General features: G+C 38.0%; 2 protein-coding genes across 6 annotated transcripts in view; both read right to left on the minus strand.

Moving 5' to 3' along the window:
- Positions 1-15,556, minus strand: part of spire1a (spire-type actin nucleation factor 1a) — a 46,542-nt gene extending 30,986 nt beyond the window's left edge. For all 5 annotated transcript variants that reach the window (XM_057354380.1, XM_057354379.1, XM_057354378.1 and 2 more), the window contains exons 1-2: positions 15,091-15,556; positions 9,404-9,435 (exon numbers count right to left, since the gene is read on the minus strand). In XM_057354380.1, coding sequence (XP_057210363.1) covers positions 9,404-9,435; positions 15,091-15,409 — 351 coding nt within the window. In that variant the 5' untranslated portion in view covers positions 15,410-15,556. The remainder of the gene's footprint in view (positions 1-9,403; positions 9,436-15,090) is intronic.
- An 888-nt stretch (positions 15,557-16,444) lies between these two features.
- Positions 16,445-18,820, minus strand: si:ch211-215i13.3 (brain and acute leukemia cytoplasmic protein). Its single transcript, XM_057355556.1, has 3 exons — positions 17,607-18,820; positions 17,241-17,374; positions 16,445-16,990 (listed from the first exon to the last, which is right to left on the minus strand). The coding sequence occupies exons 1-3, from the start codon at positions 17,809-17,811 to the stop codon at positions 16,877-16,879; spliced, it is 453 nt and encodes a 150-aa protein (XP_057211539.1). The 5' UTR covers positions 17,812-18,820; the 3' UTR covers positions 16,445-16,876.
- Positions 18,821-18,900: the final 80 nt, after the last annotated feature.

Raw genomic sequence — 18,900 nt, forward strand, 5'->3', positions numbered from 1 at the left:
TGTCCTGTGGAACAAAATTGGAGAACGAAATCATCCTGGCCTCTCCTGTCCTGCCCACACAGACACCCAGCCTATAGGCTATTTATAGTTAAAAAAACTAAGATAGATTTATGGCAACATGTGTCAAATACAAACACCCCCATCCCTTCACAAAAGGTGTCAAACCCCTGCCTCACTCATTGTAACCAGTCGAACCCATTTCGGGTGATATTTCATTCTTCTCAGTATGTCCACGCTGATAGGAAGATGATGTTTCTTTACTTCCTCAGCTTTCTCTGTGTGTCACACTACGTACGCTAAACAATGAAGACACTGCCTACTGTTCACTGAGGCCGGTTCACATGACATCATCGCTCATCTCAAGACCCGATTTTAGGATGACATTCAGACCTCATAAAATAAGTTAAGGCTTGTCGGTGTTCTTGAATTTGTCACACTCTTCATGCGTAAATTGTGAACATTCACTTTAAAAAATGCATGAGGCACTGTTAAGCCCATACATGTGAAATAGTTTGGTCATGACTGTACCATCATGACATGTATGTTAGTCATACTTACTTGAATAAATGCTTGATTCTCTTAATTTTGTTATCTTTTAAATCTTATTAGAAAGAATCAAAATATCTAATTGCAAACACAGTCTGTTCTGAATTCAAACAGTGTGTTAAAACACACTTAGGGCGTACTCACATTTAGCCCGGAAGGTCTGTAACTTATCGCCGCTTTCTTTGGCCAAGGCCCTCCCAAGAGGCAATATGCCTGACTGGTAAAGCAACCAATCACGTTTCTTTTGTGCCGCGTCATGTTTAGAGGCATGGAAATGTCCCCGCAGTAACAGACCTGTGTACATTCACGAACGTGTCAAAAGTTAACAGCAACAAAATTAAAGTTTATGCCGTGAACCTCGCATACTTTTAAGAATTAAGCGTTTAGTCGATCGTGATGAATTCTTATAGCAACCGTTGTGAACACGACAGCTTACTTCTTAGATCAGACGGCTTCGTGTTGTTTCCAGGCAGGCCGTTAAAGGACTCATAAAATGAGCACTTTCAACATGTTGGTATGATTTATTAGGGTCTTCATGAAATGTCTGGAACATTTAAACGTCTCAAATCATTCGTCCGGACACAAAAATCCGTCACAGCAAACGGCGCATCCTAACGCGCTCACGTTGTGCGTGTATGCTTGCCTAAAATCCACAGAATGTGCTTCTGCAGATCTCAGCGGAATTACGTGTATTTTAGCGCTTGTCGTTGACAAGTTATAACGTTACACACACAATGTGAGAGCATAACTAGTAACGTTATGCTGTGACAGATTTTTCAGCCTAAACACGATGATTTGAGACGTTTAAAACTAAGCTAACCGCAGTGTTCGCCCTTGCTCATTAGCAAAACAAACAGCTTGCCGCAGCTGAACATATTAACGCACATAATGTATTAACATACATACAGCTAAACTCCAAGTGCCCATTTGCCAAATAACATATAAATATAGAGTAAGTTTAACACTGGCTTTGAATGTTCTATTTAGCCCGTGACTGACTTAGCTCCCTTCGCTATCGTATGCTAACATTATCCTCCTATATACACGGTACATGTACGTCAATTCAGACTGTTGATAAATATTACTTACATCGGCAGTTTTGTCTCGTTCAGTTGGTCTCGATCCCTCTTGAGAAACAACTTTGAAGCTAATCCTGCTTGTACTGTCCCAGGTTGATAAAGCACTCCGGCTTGAAGTGATTCGCACAAACAAGCAGGTTTTTACTTATGGTTTCTGAGGGATTTCCACTAAAAATAAAATAAATCCACTCCTGTCTCTTCCTAGGTTTGGACTCTGGCAGCGACTACATTGCATGTTGTCCTTGTGAAAACAACAATGGCGGAGCGCAGTGGGAGGAATTGTGTAGATTAAGGGGCGGTAATATTATAATAAGAGCCTGCGTCTACGTCACATCAGGAGCGAAATCTGAACGGCTCGATTTCTCACATGCTTGCTGGGAAAGGCTTACCAAAACAAAGTTATTGGGATCTTGTTTTTCACGTTTTCTGGGTTGCTAGATGCACCGGGGACCCGATTATAGCACTTAGACACAGAAAAAATTTGACTTTCATACAATGGGTCCTTTAAAGAACACGACACGCAAAATCAGACGGCTTCATGTTGTTTCCAGGCGGGCCGTTAAAGAGTACATAACTTGGGATTTTTAAGGTCCTACTTTGGTTTATAGAGTGTCCAACAACAAGTTTATGTACATAGGAGGTGTAAAAACACTATTATTTCGTAATAATAGGCAGTTATTCTTACCTTACTTCTTGACTGACTCTCAAATGATGTGTTCCGCGATTCATCTGTCTAATGTCTAATTTGGTGGGAGAAGCATCGCTCGCAGAGCGAAAAGGGTTAAAATGAAACTCGTTTGGTGCTAAATAAAGATATTAGAGGATATGGTAGCAAGATCATCAACATAAATGTCCCTAAGTGCATGTGATGTGTAAAGCTCTGCTATGTAGACGCGCTGCTCAATTTAAACAATATGAAATGGCTCGCTATCCGGATAGAACGAAGCCGAGTTCCACTCCAGATCCGGATTTGGTGCATTACCGCCAGTAACGGTTACGGGTATGGTACGCATCATTTACTTAACCAGCCACACCAAAGCAAATAGGAGAGCATACAGATATAGCGCAACTAGAACTGACTTCAACAAAATGAAAACATATAGTTTATTTCTATAAATGGTATATTAGTGTACAGAGTTGGGTATCATATTGTTGTTACGATTCCCTGTCCCGCCCACTCCCGCTGACATTTTGCTTGTCCCGTCCCAGTCACGTGACTAATAGTGATTTTGTTTCCCATCCCGCGGGATTCCCGTGACCCACGGGATTCCCGAAAAAATGTCAGCCTCTACTTTAAACGCACACACAATCACATGATGAGCGGTAATGTGAGCCTGTAACCAACATGCCACAAACAAACAGTGTTCATATCTGAAATATTTAGTTTGTGTCAAATCGTCTTCGACAGGCTTGAAGAATAATCAACTGTAGAGCTACTACAGAGTCAAACAACTGCATTAAAAATTGGGTTATTTAGCATTTATATTACACAGATCCTATTAAGCTGGATCATCTCTAGAGTACATTTAGTGTCAGGTCATCCAGATGAGACAAGATAAAACAGGCTTTTCTTCATTGTTCATTCACATCTTGTTTGTCTATACACTAAAGGGTCAATGTGCTAATAATCAGTGTGCACACTAGGAAGGGATTAACATCAAAATGCAGCACAAATTCTCAAAGAGATCTTTGTGGAAAACCAATGATTGCTCTCAGCCTCAGATTAAAGCCACGGAAAGAATGTTCAATGATCATCTGATGCAAACTGCACACAGAAATACCAAATGTTTGCAGAAAATTGCAAGCTCAAATCTGATTTGCTGTCTTTACTTGAGCAAGCAAACTAGATATTCATGAGTACGACTGTATATTACATTTTTCTTTTAGTGTAAATTTTAATAACTTTCCAAAGCTTGTTTTTTTAAGTTCGTACATTTTTGTTAAACCATTCACATACTTTCTCTCAAGCATTCAATGACTTTCCATTTTAAAGAGCCATTTATAGTTAATTATATACCAAGCGGATTTCTGGCAGTCAACGTTTTTGGGCGTGGTGAGTTTAAAAACCTTGACACAGGAAGAATATGCCAGAAATTGGGGCTTTATAGATACTATATCAACTGCTCCACCAAAACCTTAGCAAGCATCTCCATCGGAACAGCTAAATCTGAGCCGGCTGTCGACTGACGTGATTCTCAGAACTGAGAGAGAGGCAAAGAGATCAGAGAGGCAGGGGGCAAAGAGGTTCCTCATGTAGAACTGAGCTGACAGAAGCGAACAAAAACATCCCGGCACTCTTACGCACATCCACTGAAGAGCAGAGAAACACTTCAGCTCTATGACAAAGCATATAAATATCAAAATTTGCCATCTTTTGTTAGATAAAACACCAACCCTGGTTTGAGCCCCTCACCCTGTACAACTAGGCCTATTGCTGCCTTACGGTTATATTACTGTATTATTCCCAGCTCTCACGCTACACAAAACAAAGAAGACACAGACTACTGTTGTCTGAGCTCTTCTCATATGACATCATTGTATCCAAGTCAAATCCTGAGTTTGTTCACATGTTCCCAGCATCGTATGGAGATGAACCACTCAAGCACCAGTTCATTGGCTTTTTTTCTATTTTCCACAACTTACTAACAAAGATTACACCGGTTACCTCCTAAATCGGCAATCTGTACATTTTTCATTGCAAATAAATTTCTGCAATGTTTATAACAAAAGAGGGAGAGCTTTAAACTTAAAGTTTGTAAAAATCTGCGTAAGTCAAAACCATATGAGTTTCGTGGCATGCCAATCTGAAAAACACTTGATTTTTGGGCATTCTCTATGCATTTCAAGTAATAAAATGAATGGGACAATAAACTAACTAACGCAACAAACTTGGACTAAAGCACACTAAAGAGAGAGCTAAATCCAGTTTCAAGACCACAGACTGTGTGAACGCAAAAGGAACTTAGTGCTTGGACTACCTTGAAAGGTCCTTGCACATTTGTTCATTTCATGGATAAATTGAATTGGAAAAAACTAATTGGTTAATAAAATTAGTCATTCAGAAGATGGGCACAAACACATTTTCCATCCAGTATCTGAACAGAAATAGTTTCAGGGCATTTGAGGATTGGCACCAGCACCACTTGGACTCAGAACTGAACCTCTGAAAGCAAGAGAATAAGGCAGAGAATGGGTATGAGAAAATGAGGGCGAATAAAAGAAAGTAAGAGAACGGTTACATAATGATCTGGGCTCCATCCAGAGCCCAACAGCAAGGTGGACATTTGTTTTCCTCAGACGAACACTGTGACTCACTGTCCTGTACAGACAGGCTACACTAGCACATGTCGTCCCACTGTTGGGCGTACGAAAGATCCCTCCTGAAGCTTTGCCCGGTCTCAAAATTTCCCGACCTCACTCAAGCATCTTAGGTTGATATGAATGGAAAATGCTTACTGGGGTGTTCAAAAAATTTAGAGGACAAAGACTCAGCATTTTCCTTTACATAACATGATGTGTCACTGTGCTTCAATATCTGCGCTTTTTAGTTTCTTTTTTGCACAGGCATCTTCTGAGAGATAAAACCATTAGTCTTTGAAGGAAACATTTCTATAAATATCTTCTTTTGTGTTTCACAGAAAAAGGAAATTTAAACAGGTTTTGAATGACATAATGGTAAATAAATGATTACAGAGTTTTTATCTTGGGTGAACTATGTCTTTAAATGCTCTTGAAGAGATCATGGTAATTTTATTAAGTAGACTGTGAGGCAATCTGGCACAAATCTCTCCAAGCCACAGTAGTTACAATAGGTAAACCTAAGTAATAATAGATTACAATAATACAATAGGTGCTAATAAAAAGTTACTAGTTTCAGCAACAACAAAAAAATTTCTGGAACTAGTGCTGCGTCCCAATTCGCATCCTCTCCGTTCTAAATAGTATTAGAAAATAGAATTAGTATGTCCCAAATCATACTATGCTGAAAGGAGTATTCTCAAAGTACCCGGATGGTTTACTGTTTCTGGTGAAAATTCGAAATATGAATCCATGGACACTTAACGGCTGATATTACCAACAACTCACCGCGAGAGGGCAGAGTTTAGTGACGCTACACTGCATTAATAAAATTAAATAAAAGATGCTTTGCTAAATTAATAAATGTAAGTATACAGTGAACATTACATACAAAATAATAAATAAATAAATACTTAAATGCAAGGAAGAGCTGTATTTTGATATTGGGATGCAGCATAGGTGTGATGTTGTACTTCTTCTGCGGTGCTTATTTGGAGTTTCTGCACGAGAGCGCCCTCTGGCTTTCAGATGCAGCAGCATTTAACCGTACTTCACTGAAGAACGGCTGTTAACTAATGATTTATAATGCAGCCCTAAACCTAAATCTGCAAAACAACTAACTAGCTAGCTATCTTTAAAATGCATTGCATAGTCTGACACAAACTTTTAAAAAGCACCAATTAGCTATTCTTAAAACGAACACTGTGTCTACACCGGTTGCGAGCGGCGCGACACGACAACGGCTTGTTCTTAATGGCTTCGTTGTGTCGCGCCGCATCCAGTGTGGACAAAATTTTTTATTATTTGGGTTCTAATGCATTTTATTGTCTTTTATCGTGTCGCATCCGGTGTAGACACGGTGTAATAAAACTAAGAAAATTGTACTAAAACTAGTCAACATCTTAACCCATCCCTACAACATGTAGCAAAACTCTTGCTTGGCTTCCTGTACTTTAGCATTGTATTGCATAGTCATTTGTACGTTTCCTCAGGAGTCAGTAATGAAACAGTTATGACTGATAAAACAAACCTTGATAAATCAGTCACTGGTTAATCAATCACAGAGATCCAGGATTAACTACATTTCTTAGCAGTGAAGTGAAGTCAGAAGACACAAGGGATAAAACTGATTCCAGCTCAGATTGGCCTTCACGCCCCACTGCCTTACATCACACAGTTAAGCGCTGGTCCTCAGCTGACAAACACACAACAAAGCTTGTCCTTATACACACAAATAGGCCATGCGGGCATCTGTGCTCTGAGATTCAACGGTCTCTATTTCTTGTTCTTAACCTGTATCAAGCTTCAGGTAATCTTTCGGAAGGCACAAGACATTGATAATGCCTTGTTGCGTGACTAAAAAGTGATTCTTATGTGTAAATCGAATGTATATGGAACAATATGTGCGTCAAGGGCCGTGTGAGACCCAACTAACGTGCTTGCACATTCTACCTCATCCTTACGCAAAAACACACACATACACGCAGTCAGCTGAGGAAGGGTATTTATGCAGAGAGGTGAAAGAAACGAGCTTTGTGCAGTCATAAAGAAAACCTCTGGGGATTAAACCACGAGGCTACTCAACTCCGAGTGAAAAAACAAGTTCTCCAACCCCACGGAAACAGAAAGTGATACGAGGGGTGTCTAAGAGACGTATTCTTCTAAATACATCAGCATTACATGAAGACACTGAAGGGGAAATTGTGCTGGGAATTTACAGGCCAGTTTACAGGTGTTTTTTCCAAACCATGGTTGGTTTGTTATTCTTCAACATTCCTACCCCTGAAGCCTGTTTAGCAGCTGCCTCACCCTCGAGATCAAGACCTCTGATAGGTAGTTAGACCTGACGCTTGAAGAGATTTAGGATACTTGTTAATCCCCATTTGCCACTGAACAGGATCTGGGGCCAAATCCTTTGTCTGTGCACCATGGGGGAGGAAACAGAGAGATCTTTACAAAGTTGCCGAAACCTCTAGCAGTCAATATCATCTGGCTCTTTTATCCTTTAGGGATTGCGGGTCATGGAAGCTATAATGATCGGTTGATGGACACTCATTGATAAGCAGTTTGTCTAGTAGCACTTCATAATGCACACTTTACTTAACACTTACGTATTTCTCAGTCTGACTTTGACGGAGTGGTTTTTCTCTGGTGAAAGGCCAAAGCATCTTAACTTGATTACTATTCTCCTATTTATAAAGCATTTGATTCTTTGTGCCAATAGAGTTGATAGGAAAAACTGGCTTAGATTTTGCAGAGGGTGCCAAGGGCCGCTTCGCTTTAGAGGCCGGATGAATCCCAGCTGAAAAAGCTTCCTCGACACCGATTTGGAAACGAGATCAATACGGCCTGTCGTTGATGGCTAATGGTTCATGGTTAACTAATGACAGAAATCTTAGAGATCCCCTTGAAAACCAAATTACGTCTGTGTGCAAATTCAGAAGAATGATGCACATGCAGGCAGTATACATAGGGAGGAAGTCACAACCAAATTTAAGGATTGCAAAACTCCCTAGTTCCTGCAAGACTACAAATTGAGTCATTTATTCAACCTCATGTTGTTCAAAAAGTGTATATTACTCTTTTGTGCAAGATATTTTGAGAAATGTCTCTGTGGTTTTGTGTCCATGGAATGATTTGGGGGCCAATGTTATTCGGTTACCAATGTTTTTAAAAATACCGTCTTTTGCGTTCTGCAGAAGAAAGAAAGACATGCAGATTTGAAATGAAATAAGGGCAAATAAATGGTGAACGATTTCCCATTTTTGGGTGAACTGTTCCTCTAACACTGGGTTCACACCAAACGCAAATTAAGCGTTTTGCGCGAGTAAATTACATACAAAGTCAATGCAAAGATGCGTATAGACGCGAACTCGCGGCAGGCGGTGCGAATGACGCTAACGTCTTTCGCGAAGGTTGAAAATATTTGTCAGATCGCGTCACTCACGCGAAAATAACTAACTTTTCCCTCGAGTAATAATGGCCGTGGAACGAAAGTTAGCGAAAGTTGTCACATGGCTCATTAACATTTACTTGACTTGCAAAACTGAGAGCTTATCTGTGCAGTACATCTACTCTATAACAGAAAAGACTGTGTTTGTGTACAGAGGGAGGCAGAATCTTCCCATTCACCGTCACGAGTCTACTGTCTATCATTTTTTTCTTAGTGAAGGTCTTTCTTAGTGAAGGTCCGTATGCCCACACGGGCACATGTGTTCTTTTTATTTGTAAATTTGTGCGCATGTGGCCGTGTGGGCGCGTGTTCGTCTGCGTGCATCCCCTGTGTGAACCCATCTGTTACTCTCTCACCCATCTCAAATCTCTCACATTTAGCCAAGAGAGCTAGTGAATCTTTAAAACATTTTAAAGAAAGGCATCATTTTTGAAAAACATTGGAAACTGCATAGAAATCTCTTGTCTGCTGAATGAAAAAGCTGTATGTATGCCATGTCCCGTGTGAGGTGGGCAGCAGGAGATCTCTCTGTGTGATGAAAAGCTTGGGAAAACGCTCAGTTTCTGACTGAGTTATAGCACAGCTTTGGCTAGTTCCCAGAATGCCAGGGAGCTTAGAGACCAAAACACCGAATTTTTGAGGCAGGCCGAGCGTCACTTGGTTGTCACGCCAACAAAGAACAAACGCTCATCAATGAATAACATCAAGCGATGTGAGCGAAGAAAATGAGGGTCAGATACTCCTAGTGACATTCAGGTTTGGATGGTTCACCACAAACAGAAATGAGAACAATGAGAGCCAATAAAAGATTCAACTCAGGTTAACTGTTTGAGGAACACCTAGAAACCTCCAGAAACTAAACATAGAGAGAATATAACCACCTTTGTTTCCAAGGAGGATTTATTAATCTTGCTATAAGAACGCAGCGTATCAAGCTGGTGCGCTTTACCAAATATAGAAACAGAATGACTCACTGTCAACTCAAAAACCAGTCTTGCACTTAAACAAAAGCAAAAAGATGACTCACCTCTATTGATGTACTGGGCGGTATGTGTGTATCTACAAAGAGGAGGAGAAAAATCAATCAATTAAATCTGAAACATCATATTAAATAGGGCTGTTCAACGATTAAGCCCGATTAATCGCATACAGAATAAAAGTTTGTGTTTACATAATATTTGTCTAAGCACTGTGCATATTTATTTTGCGTTTATAAACACATACACGTACACATACATGTATATAGATTAAGAAAAATTAAAAAATGAATAATTGTTTATGTGTAATTTAAATTACATATAAATATATACATTCAGATATTGTACAGACATGTATTGTATGTGTACATGTATGTGTTTATAAATAGAAAATAAATATGCCCAGTGCTATATTATGTAAATACAAACCTTATTCTGGATGCGATTAATCGCGATTAATCGTTGCACAGCGCTAAAATTAAACCACATTATAAAATATCCAATACCACAAAATATAACATTATATAATGGTTACAAAATTCTTAAAGTCACCATGAAACGGATATTGCGATTGACTTCTTTTCCATATCGTGACGTGTATCCGAGTGAAACGGCTTCTGATATTAGAAAAAAATGTAGGGCGGGGCTTTATATTGCCCTTCCCTTTTAGATTGGTTTGTTGTAATTTGGGCCTGAAGGGGAGGGCAAAAAATGCCTGGCCATTGGACAGTCAGTATAGTCCTACCTCTTTTTTGTTGGTGATGTCATGTGGTGAAGAGTCGTTGTTGAGAGTGGGAGAGGAGCTTAACATTTTTGATTAAAGATTACAAGTGCAGATGAATTGTTAAAAAATAATGGTGTGCACGGATAAACCATTTATAATAATCACTGCAACACTGTGTAAAACACAAAGGCCTGGTTTCACAGACGCGGCTTAGCTTAAGCCAGGACTAAGCCTTAGTTGAATTGAGATATTTATGTCGCTTTTATGAAAATGCCTTAGAAGAATACATTACTGGTGAGCATCTTGAGACAAAACAATGGCACTGATATATTTTAAGATATTTCCAGGCAAGTTATATTCAATTAAGACAGGTCACACATTCCTTTTAGTCCGAGACTAGCCTTAAGCTTTGTCTGTGAAACCGGGCCTTAGAATTTTCCTGTTTGATTGCATGGTGACTTTAAGGTCTTTTTTACATGATTGAGATGTGGTTCCTAGAATGTTTTGGTCAAAACAGCCCATCATGGTTTGCAGCCCAAGATAAATTTAACACGAGGTAAATTGACCATGATAAACCCTTCCCCCATTTCTATATTACCCAGAGGGTCCCAGGGGTTCATCTCTAACAACCTTCACATAAAATATTGAACTCAAATCTGGTGGAGGCAGACTGTGAGGCAATTTGTGCCAGTTGAACCTGAGACGCAGGACATCTACAGAGGGATTGGAATCATAATGTCTGTCTTTTTAGTCCTCTCTTCGGTAGCTCTGGGGGTATAATGTTACGGCGAAAGAAAGAGCTTCTTTGCTGATTGGCGGAGGCCCAGAGTTCAGTGTTGCTACAATGAATGAATCCAGTGTCGCTCCAACGGTCACTTTCAACAATTAAAACTCAAATAAAACTGGAACTGTGCACCAAAATCTGCAAAGGATCCCTAGAGAGTCTGAATAACACTGAAATCAAAGGCATAGAGGTTTTTTACCATGTTGTATAAAAACATTGACACCCTACTAAAAACGAAAGGGGGTCACTGAATCTAACTCATCCTTAACACGGTAACAGGTTACCATGGAAACCTTTTTAACCGAGCATCTAGAACAGAAGGAGGCTACCAAAACAAAAATAAAAGACGTAAACGCACCCAGTTCATAAAACAAATAAATGAGCCATAATTCAGTTATTAGAGTCAGTTATTAAAGGTGATTTTAATATTTTAACATTTGCATAATAATAACATGTTCTGTGACATATTTTGCATTAAATGCTAGCATTATATTAATTCAGAAAACAAATAGTCTGACTAATTCTCCTTAACTAAAATGCATCACTTGATGACAGTAAGTGAGGTGACATTATCTATGAGATTAACCTATATCTCACAATTAGGCTTCTCAGCACCCACAGACCAAAACAGTTCACCCAAAAATGAAAATTCAGTCTTCATTTACTCACCCTCATGTTGTTCTAAATCTGTATGAAGTTTTTTTGTTCAGATGAACATAGAGGAAGATATTTGGAAGAATGCTTTTAACCAAACAGTTCATCGCCTCCTTTGACTACCAGAAGGAAAAAATTTGATGGTACTTTTGACCGTTTTTTTTACCATAGTTTTTCCTACTATGGTAGTCAATGGTGGCCAAGAACTGTTTGGATACAAGTGTCCTTCCAAATATCTTTCTCTGTGTTCATCAGAACAAAGACATTTATACAGATTTGGAACAACTCGAGGGTGAGAACATGATGATAGAATCTTTATTTTTGGGTGAACTGTCCCTTTAAATATTATTTGAGAACTACTTTGCAAAGCACATGGTCATTTGTCTCGAAATAGATATTCAAATTTACCTTTTTGCAATTGACAGACCTTATTTACAAAATTTTAGCTATTTTAATCAATTTGCATGTTCCCTGAAAATGAACCCTACACTGTAAAAAATACAACTTTAAATTGTTCACCCAACAAAGGTAACAAATTAATAATTTAATTAAATAATTTGAACAAAGTTTTTTAGTAGAAGAGTAAGAATGTATTATTTTGAGTATGCTGAACAAAATGAGTCTAAATGTGGTACCAACAAAGATTCTTTTGTTGACTGTACTTAGATACCTAAGTGATTGTCCAAAGCGCGTCAAGAAGTTTGACCAATTTGCCAATGGGCAAAAAGAAAACAATTGTAGTGTTTGAAAGTTCCCAGCATGCATTGCAGAATTTTCAATTTGCTGGTTAAAATTATTAAAATGATTGCTATTTTAGTGTTTGCTGGCTATATTTTTTGTTTTTGTTGTCATTGTAAGTTACCTTTGGTATTTAGAGTTCCTTTTTTAACTATATGTTGTTTAATGATGTTTGATGTTTGTGATCATGATTGAGGCTCATGTGCTCAGTGTTGAGCTCTGAAGTAAATGACGCAGGGAGTCCACTACTAAAATGTTTAAAACACAAACAGCTTAAGCAGTTACATATGAGTGTGTCTATAACATATCTATTAAGTAGAATTGAGTATTAAGAGTGTGTAAATAATAATAAAACAATTATATATTAATTTTATATAAAACATAATATTTTGAGTTGGGTCAACTAAGTCCATAGTTGAGTGAACTCAGAAACTTGATTGTTGCATTTTTATTTTAAGTTGGTTCAACTATTTATTTCAATTGACAGTCATGTGACACTACTCAGTTAATTGAAAAAAAAAAAGTTGAGTAAACTCAAAAAAGCTGTGCAGCGAGTTGCCTTGAAATTTTAAGTTACGTCAACTTTTCATTTTTTACAGTGTATGACCTTTTCTAGCATAGATGGCATCTCTAGCATGTTCCGCCAGTTGAGCTATAAGTAAAAAACACTCCCATATAATGTATCTAGTTATTACTTGCTGTTTCTAATGTTGTGGAAACGATTCATCTAAGAGTAAACAGAAAGCGAGCAAAGGGTTGTCCAGGAGAGAAATAAACACCCAGCATCGCCCTGAAGCTTGGAGACGGAGTCTGCCTCTTATTTACACATCACAACTCTCTGAATAATAGATTCTCAAACTGGTTTATTCGGTTGGAGGGACAATTGGCAAGTTTACAACCCACTGTCTGATTTCACAGGTCAGTCAGCGTAATTTGAGCACGGTCACATTTGTCAGGGCAGCAAACTTCACCAGAAAAGCAGAACTGAGCAGACAGTCACATTACATAAGTATTGATCATCTCCGGCTGATGGTGTCCCTCTGATCGAATTACTCTCTTGACATCTGCTACTAGGACCTCTCTTGTACTTCAAGATTTTTAATAAGGCAGGCTAACGTGACATATTTCCAAAAATACCTCTACCTGCTCCCCTTGTTAAATCTGGGTCATTCAGTCACTGAATGTGCATCATGTAAAGCATACCTATGCTGAAGCCTTCTAAAGATGGTGGTTAGTTAATCGGCAGCTAACATACCCAAATGAAGCAGAGGACATCATGGAATGGAAAACCAACTTGAAGGTTGAATAGAGCCCTGCTTATAAAAATCAAACACAAAGGTACACAAAGGAACAGCAGAACCCCACATCTAAATCCTGTTTGGGTGGATGGAAGGAAGGATTGAGACCGACATCTAGATAATTACAATTATATGGCTGACAGTGAGATTAAATCCCAGGAGAATCAGTGATGGAAAGAAAATCCCAAACCCAAATTATATAATGATTAAGATTTTAATAAGTGCTGTCAAACGATTGATTGCGACGAATCGTTTTCAAACTAAAAGTTTTTGTTTACATAAAATATGTGTGTGTGCTGTGTATAATAATTATGTATATATAAATACACACACATACACATGTATATATTTAAGAATTATTTACATGTGTAAATACATTTATATATATAATGTATACTGTGTGTATATAAATATTTAATATGTAATTATATCATTTTTCTTACAATTATACATGTATGTGTATTTTATGTAAACAAAAACATTTCTTTTGCAAACGATAAGTCGCGAATAATCGTCTGACAGCCCTAATTTTAATGAATCCCTCTCTATCTGTGAAATTTATTTGCTCAAATTAACAGAAAACCTGTTATTTACAGTATATTCAAAGCATTGATACATTTAAACATTTTTATAATTATTCTACTGTGTAATAATATCACATAATACCAATCAACCAAGTAACCAATCAGTCAATCGAATTCACAATTTGCCTCCATTTATATATTCAATGTTCCAAATGAATCATATTTAGCAATGTTATAATTGTGTATACTAAACCATATATAAACACAACTAAATGTTTGAACAACAATGCTATATTCATAGTATAACAACACGGGCATTAGGTGCCTTTTGTTTCACTCTGGACTGAAGGTGCTTATAGATGAATCTATCACAACATGGCTCCATTGTTTATAGTGACACGATGTAACCCACACATTGCGTTGGTGGAGAATAACTCGTTTGTAGGTTAAAATGTGAGAATCTAATACATGTAACTTAAATCAGCATAAAACATGTCAGTGTACATTTCCAGGTTGACAAACAATACAAATCCTGGCTTCCGTTACAATAACATTGTAAACCAAGGGCTGCTCAGAATTAAAATGTAAAACCGTTACAAAACCCTATTATGTATTATGTTTTGGGCCTTATTCCAATAGGATTTAATGGAGTTATTGGTTTCCATCCGTCACATTACATCCAAACACATGACCGGTGAACACTCGCATTGCCGTTTCTATTAGGCTAAACACAATTCCCAACCATGAACTTAATCCATTACAGTTTTTTGATGTTTCTTTTGTATTTTTCCAGTAGGATTTACCGTTGATAATGCTTTTATTTTGTGTTAAAGGTAAATTTGCCTCCAAGTAAATCATGAAATCTGCCCCACACACCTAAACGGCCTCGTGGACTCCATTAACCTGTATATCCGTTTATATTTACGTGGCAGTCGGTTGTAAACAACGCGACACATTGTCGCGCCATTTACTGCGCATTTAAATGGACTTCTCGTGCAAATAATACTGTGGTTACCTGGACCGCTCTGTTGATACAGTTTAACAGTTCCGTCCTTTCGGATCCTCACATCTTCAGGACCCCCGATCCGTCCAGGTGGACTCACACCTTTCTCTTTCCGTCTCTGTTTTTGGGTTAACCACCTGCAGCATTGATAACACACGGCCCACGCTTGCTCCTCATTGATCGGTTGACTGTACAGTGTTAAAATCTCCTCCAAAGACAATTCATCCTCGCCGTCCGTACAATCCACGCTGCTGCTGTTGTCTGCGGGTTTCGCTCCATCTCCCAGATCCTGGTAACCCGACGGTGCGATTAACATTTCTCCGTCGGTCATCCTTCTTCTCCAGGTGTCCTGAGAGTAAGAATGACTGTGTTGCTGTTTTAAAGAGAAAGAATTGTATGTCTACGTTAGGTCTGTCATCGAGAAAAACAGCGTGTGTCCGTTTCTGTCGCCTGCGTCGCTACTTCTGAGCTCAGCTGTGTGTTGGTGTAGCAGCGTTAGTGACGCTCATATGACTTTTCCGCATGGCCTCAGAGACGGTCATGTTCATGCAGCGCTGCGCAGACCAATCGGCGTATGACATCACAGTACCGCGAGCGCGATTTGAAGATTTTATTCAAATGTTTGTAACATTTAAATGAAAATTAAAACTTATATTTTATTTTCGTTATATAAACGATGATGTCATTAGGTTATGGACTGTACGTAAAATGCCAGAGAAATTAACAAGTGGAATTAACACATTAAATCAATATTATAATTGTTTTATTTATATTATTATAAATGTATATTATGAATGTATATAAACTTTTGGCTGGACAATTCACAGTAGACTATTTTTGACATTATATTTCAATGGCTAGATTCATTTGCTGCAACCACGCAAATAACCAAGGCTTTAAATCTTGCTTTCTATTGAGTGGAGGCGTCACACTGCAGAATTTAATGAATATGAATAGCACTTAATTAACATTTTCTTATTTTGGAGGGATTCCCCAGAGGCTGCTCATTTAGAAATACATTTGCGAGTCACTTCTCAAAGATTAAATAATTGGTGGTAATATTTTGTAGTCTTTTCAGCATTTTTAAATCCATGTAAGGTCGTTTTTAAAAATACACCCCAATTAAATAATGCTAGTGTAGTTAAATCGAGAAATTGACGTTACAGAAAAGACCCACATGAATGGTCTGGTGCAGTGACGTCCAATAATAAGATAAACTACGCCCTCTAGTGGTAATAGAGACACACAACATCCAGCCGGTTTGCAAGACTGCCTTATGTGAAATACCTAGAAAAACATGGTAGGCTACAAACCCCATATCCACTGGTGGCAGGTTAAAACCATGTCCTCCATGTCAAAGGCAAGAGATGCTTTATTAAGATTTTATTTGAAAAAAAACACTGCTCTAAACTAAAATATAGGCCTACTAACAAAAAACAAATAAATAACATTAATAACATTAGCATTTCACTAAGCATAAAAAAGTATTTGTAGCCTGCTTAATATAAGACTTTTAGCGTTAAATAGCACATTGCAGTTATATAAGATCTCCAATCTGCAACAAGATGAAAACATGCTTTTCTCATGAAAGCCTCTGAGAATTAAGGGAAGATACCAGGCTGCTGCTAAAATCAAAAATTGCCACGACATTTATCAAACCACTTAAGCAAAGTGTGATTTTTCGAAGATTGCATTACTGAGACATCAAGCTCGTATAGTATGATTTCTTATTTAGTTTATAACCCTCATCGCTGGACTCCTTTGGGTTTTAATGCGAACTCTCCACATCAGGCGAAGATTACTCTTTCCCACTTGACTCCTCTGGGTGAGAAGCTGCATTACTAACAGAAGAAACACCCTCTGCGTGAGAATTCTGTTCCTTGTGTGTGGTCTGCTTTGAGTCACATGTAGGCTGAAAAACAAACAAGCTGTTGCCATATCAAATGAAAAACACACTTAATGTTATTCAAACATTGACACTGTTCTTTTTTACACTTCATTGCTGTCCCATGGTCTGATTTGGCTTATTTAATCTGTAGGCCTGATTTACAAAACCCTTAAATATGAAGAAAATGTATAATCTGGCATTTACGTTTTGTTATGTTTTATAAATAGTGTGCTGCTGTTTTTTAATTCAGAGACTCCAGAAGCAAGACACAAACCTCATGACTGCAGGACGTCCTTTGATGCTTGGTGTTGGTGCTGGAAGTCACAGCCTGCTTCCCACATTGTGTTCCTGTGTTAACCATCCTCCTGTCTCCACAGGAAAGGACTGATTTGGCCTCCACACTTTTACCTGAGGAGGTAACTGTTGTGTTTCACTAAAACCTAAAGCTTTCTTATATTTTCTCAAATTACAAACCCCTTACCCATTACATTGCCTAAAATAACCATCAAGGTAAACCAACTTTAATTTTCAGATAAACATATCAGTTTGGCAGTTTATGTATTATGAAACATTTCTTGCAATTCACAGACACATATTTTTAAGCGTATATTGCGTTTAAAAAATATAAAAAATGGTATACCTGATAGTTTTACATTCTCTTTAAGAGGATGGCTACGTTCTCCACGGACACCGTGGCTCTTATAAGTCACACCATTTGGGATTTCTGCATCAGTATTGGTAAGCCATGTCGATTCGGTCTCTCTGGTGCAGCTTTCATGATATCGCGGTTCAATCGCATCTGCACGACTCCCACCGCAGCCCATTGAAATAACACAGCCGAGCATCCGCTGATAAATGATCCGCTCGTGCGCCCGGTCCCACGCGCGGCGGTAAACTCGAGCATCTGCCAAACTTGAGATGTGCCATCCTTTACGTCATCGGGGGCAGGTTACCGTTTATTGTGATACAGTGTAAGGGAAATTTGCACCAAAACAAAGATTAAAACGTTGTATTTTAAAACCTTAAATAATTTTAAAATAAGTGTTTGATTTAAACGTTTATGCATACACATAGAAAAGTGATACATCTTTTCATAAAACATGACATGTTATTCATTAAAGTTGTATTTTTATAGCAATTTGAGTGATACGAAAACAATGCATTTTAGAATTTTGTTGTATTGTGATATAAACAAATATAGTATAAAATAAATTAATAGTAGGTATACATTGTTTTTATGTCCCATTTTGCCTTAATGACTGGGTTCACTTGTATACTCTCTAAATTTATCCAAAACCTGGTGATCCATCTAGAATTATTTGAGAATATTTTGAGGAGAAGCATCTTAATTAAAAAAAATGTATTTTTTGTGCATCATAACATATCCCGATATGTAGGGCTTGCAATAAAGCAGTCACCTATTAATGATTCAACAGTGTCATTACAAAGAAATCATTATTATGCATCATTTCTAAATAATAAAATAAGCACAATCACATTCTATTATTTTATTGACTGTGATTATTCTTAGCAAGCATGTGACCATGTATTTCTCCTTTCTCAAAAATAGAAATAAATGTGATCGCACAGAAGCACAAACATTAATTCGTCACAAGATAATTCAACAATCACTATATCCACATACCTGACCACATGATTATACAATCACTATATTCCCTGTGCAAAGCATAGATTAAGCTCAGTGAAGACATTAAAAACACAAGAACTGATTGGATGCGCAGCCAATATGGGCTCAATGAAAGAGCAGTGCTATCACTGCCTCAGTGTTTAATGATGGACCACTTTCCCAAAAGACGTGGAAAGCTTCCTTTGTAAACATGAAAGCAATCACAATTTGACAACCAATCACACAACCACAGATAAAGAGATACTCTGACTGCTAATGCAGTCATCTGCAGGAATCCTAAAAGAAT

The sequence above is a fragment of the Triplophysa rosa genome, linkage group LG16, assembly GCF_024868665.1.
Source record: "Triplophysa rosa linkage group LG16, Trosa_1v2, whole genome shotgun sequence".
Taxonomy (NCBI): domain Eukaryota; kingdom Metazoa; phylum Chordata; class Actinopteri; order Cypriniformes; family Nemacheilidae; genus Triplophysa; species Triplophysa rosa.

Excerpts from the sequence above, each read along its gene's own strand:
- si:ch211-215i13.3 (XM_057355556.1), bottom strand. The coding sequence starts at position 17,811 with ATGCTCGGCTGTGTTATTTCAATGGGCTGCGGTGGGAGTCGTGCAGAT. Across the intron at positions 17,375-17,606 it reads AGAGAATGTAAAACTATCAG|GTAAAAGTGTGGAGGCCAAA; the intron begins GTATACCATTTT and ends TTACCTCCTCAG. Across the intron at positions 16,991-17,240 it reads GGACGTCCTGCAGTCATGAG|CCTACATGTGACTCAAAGCA; the intron begins GTTTGTGTCTTG and ends TTTGTTTTTCAG.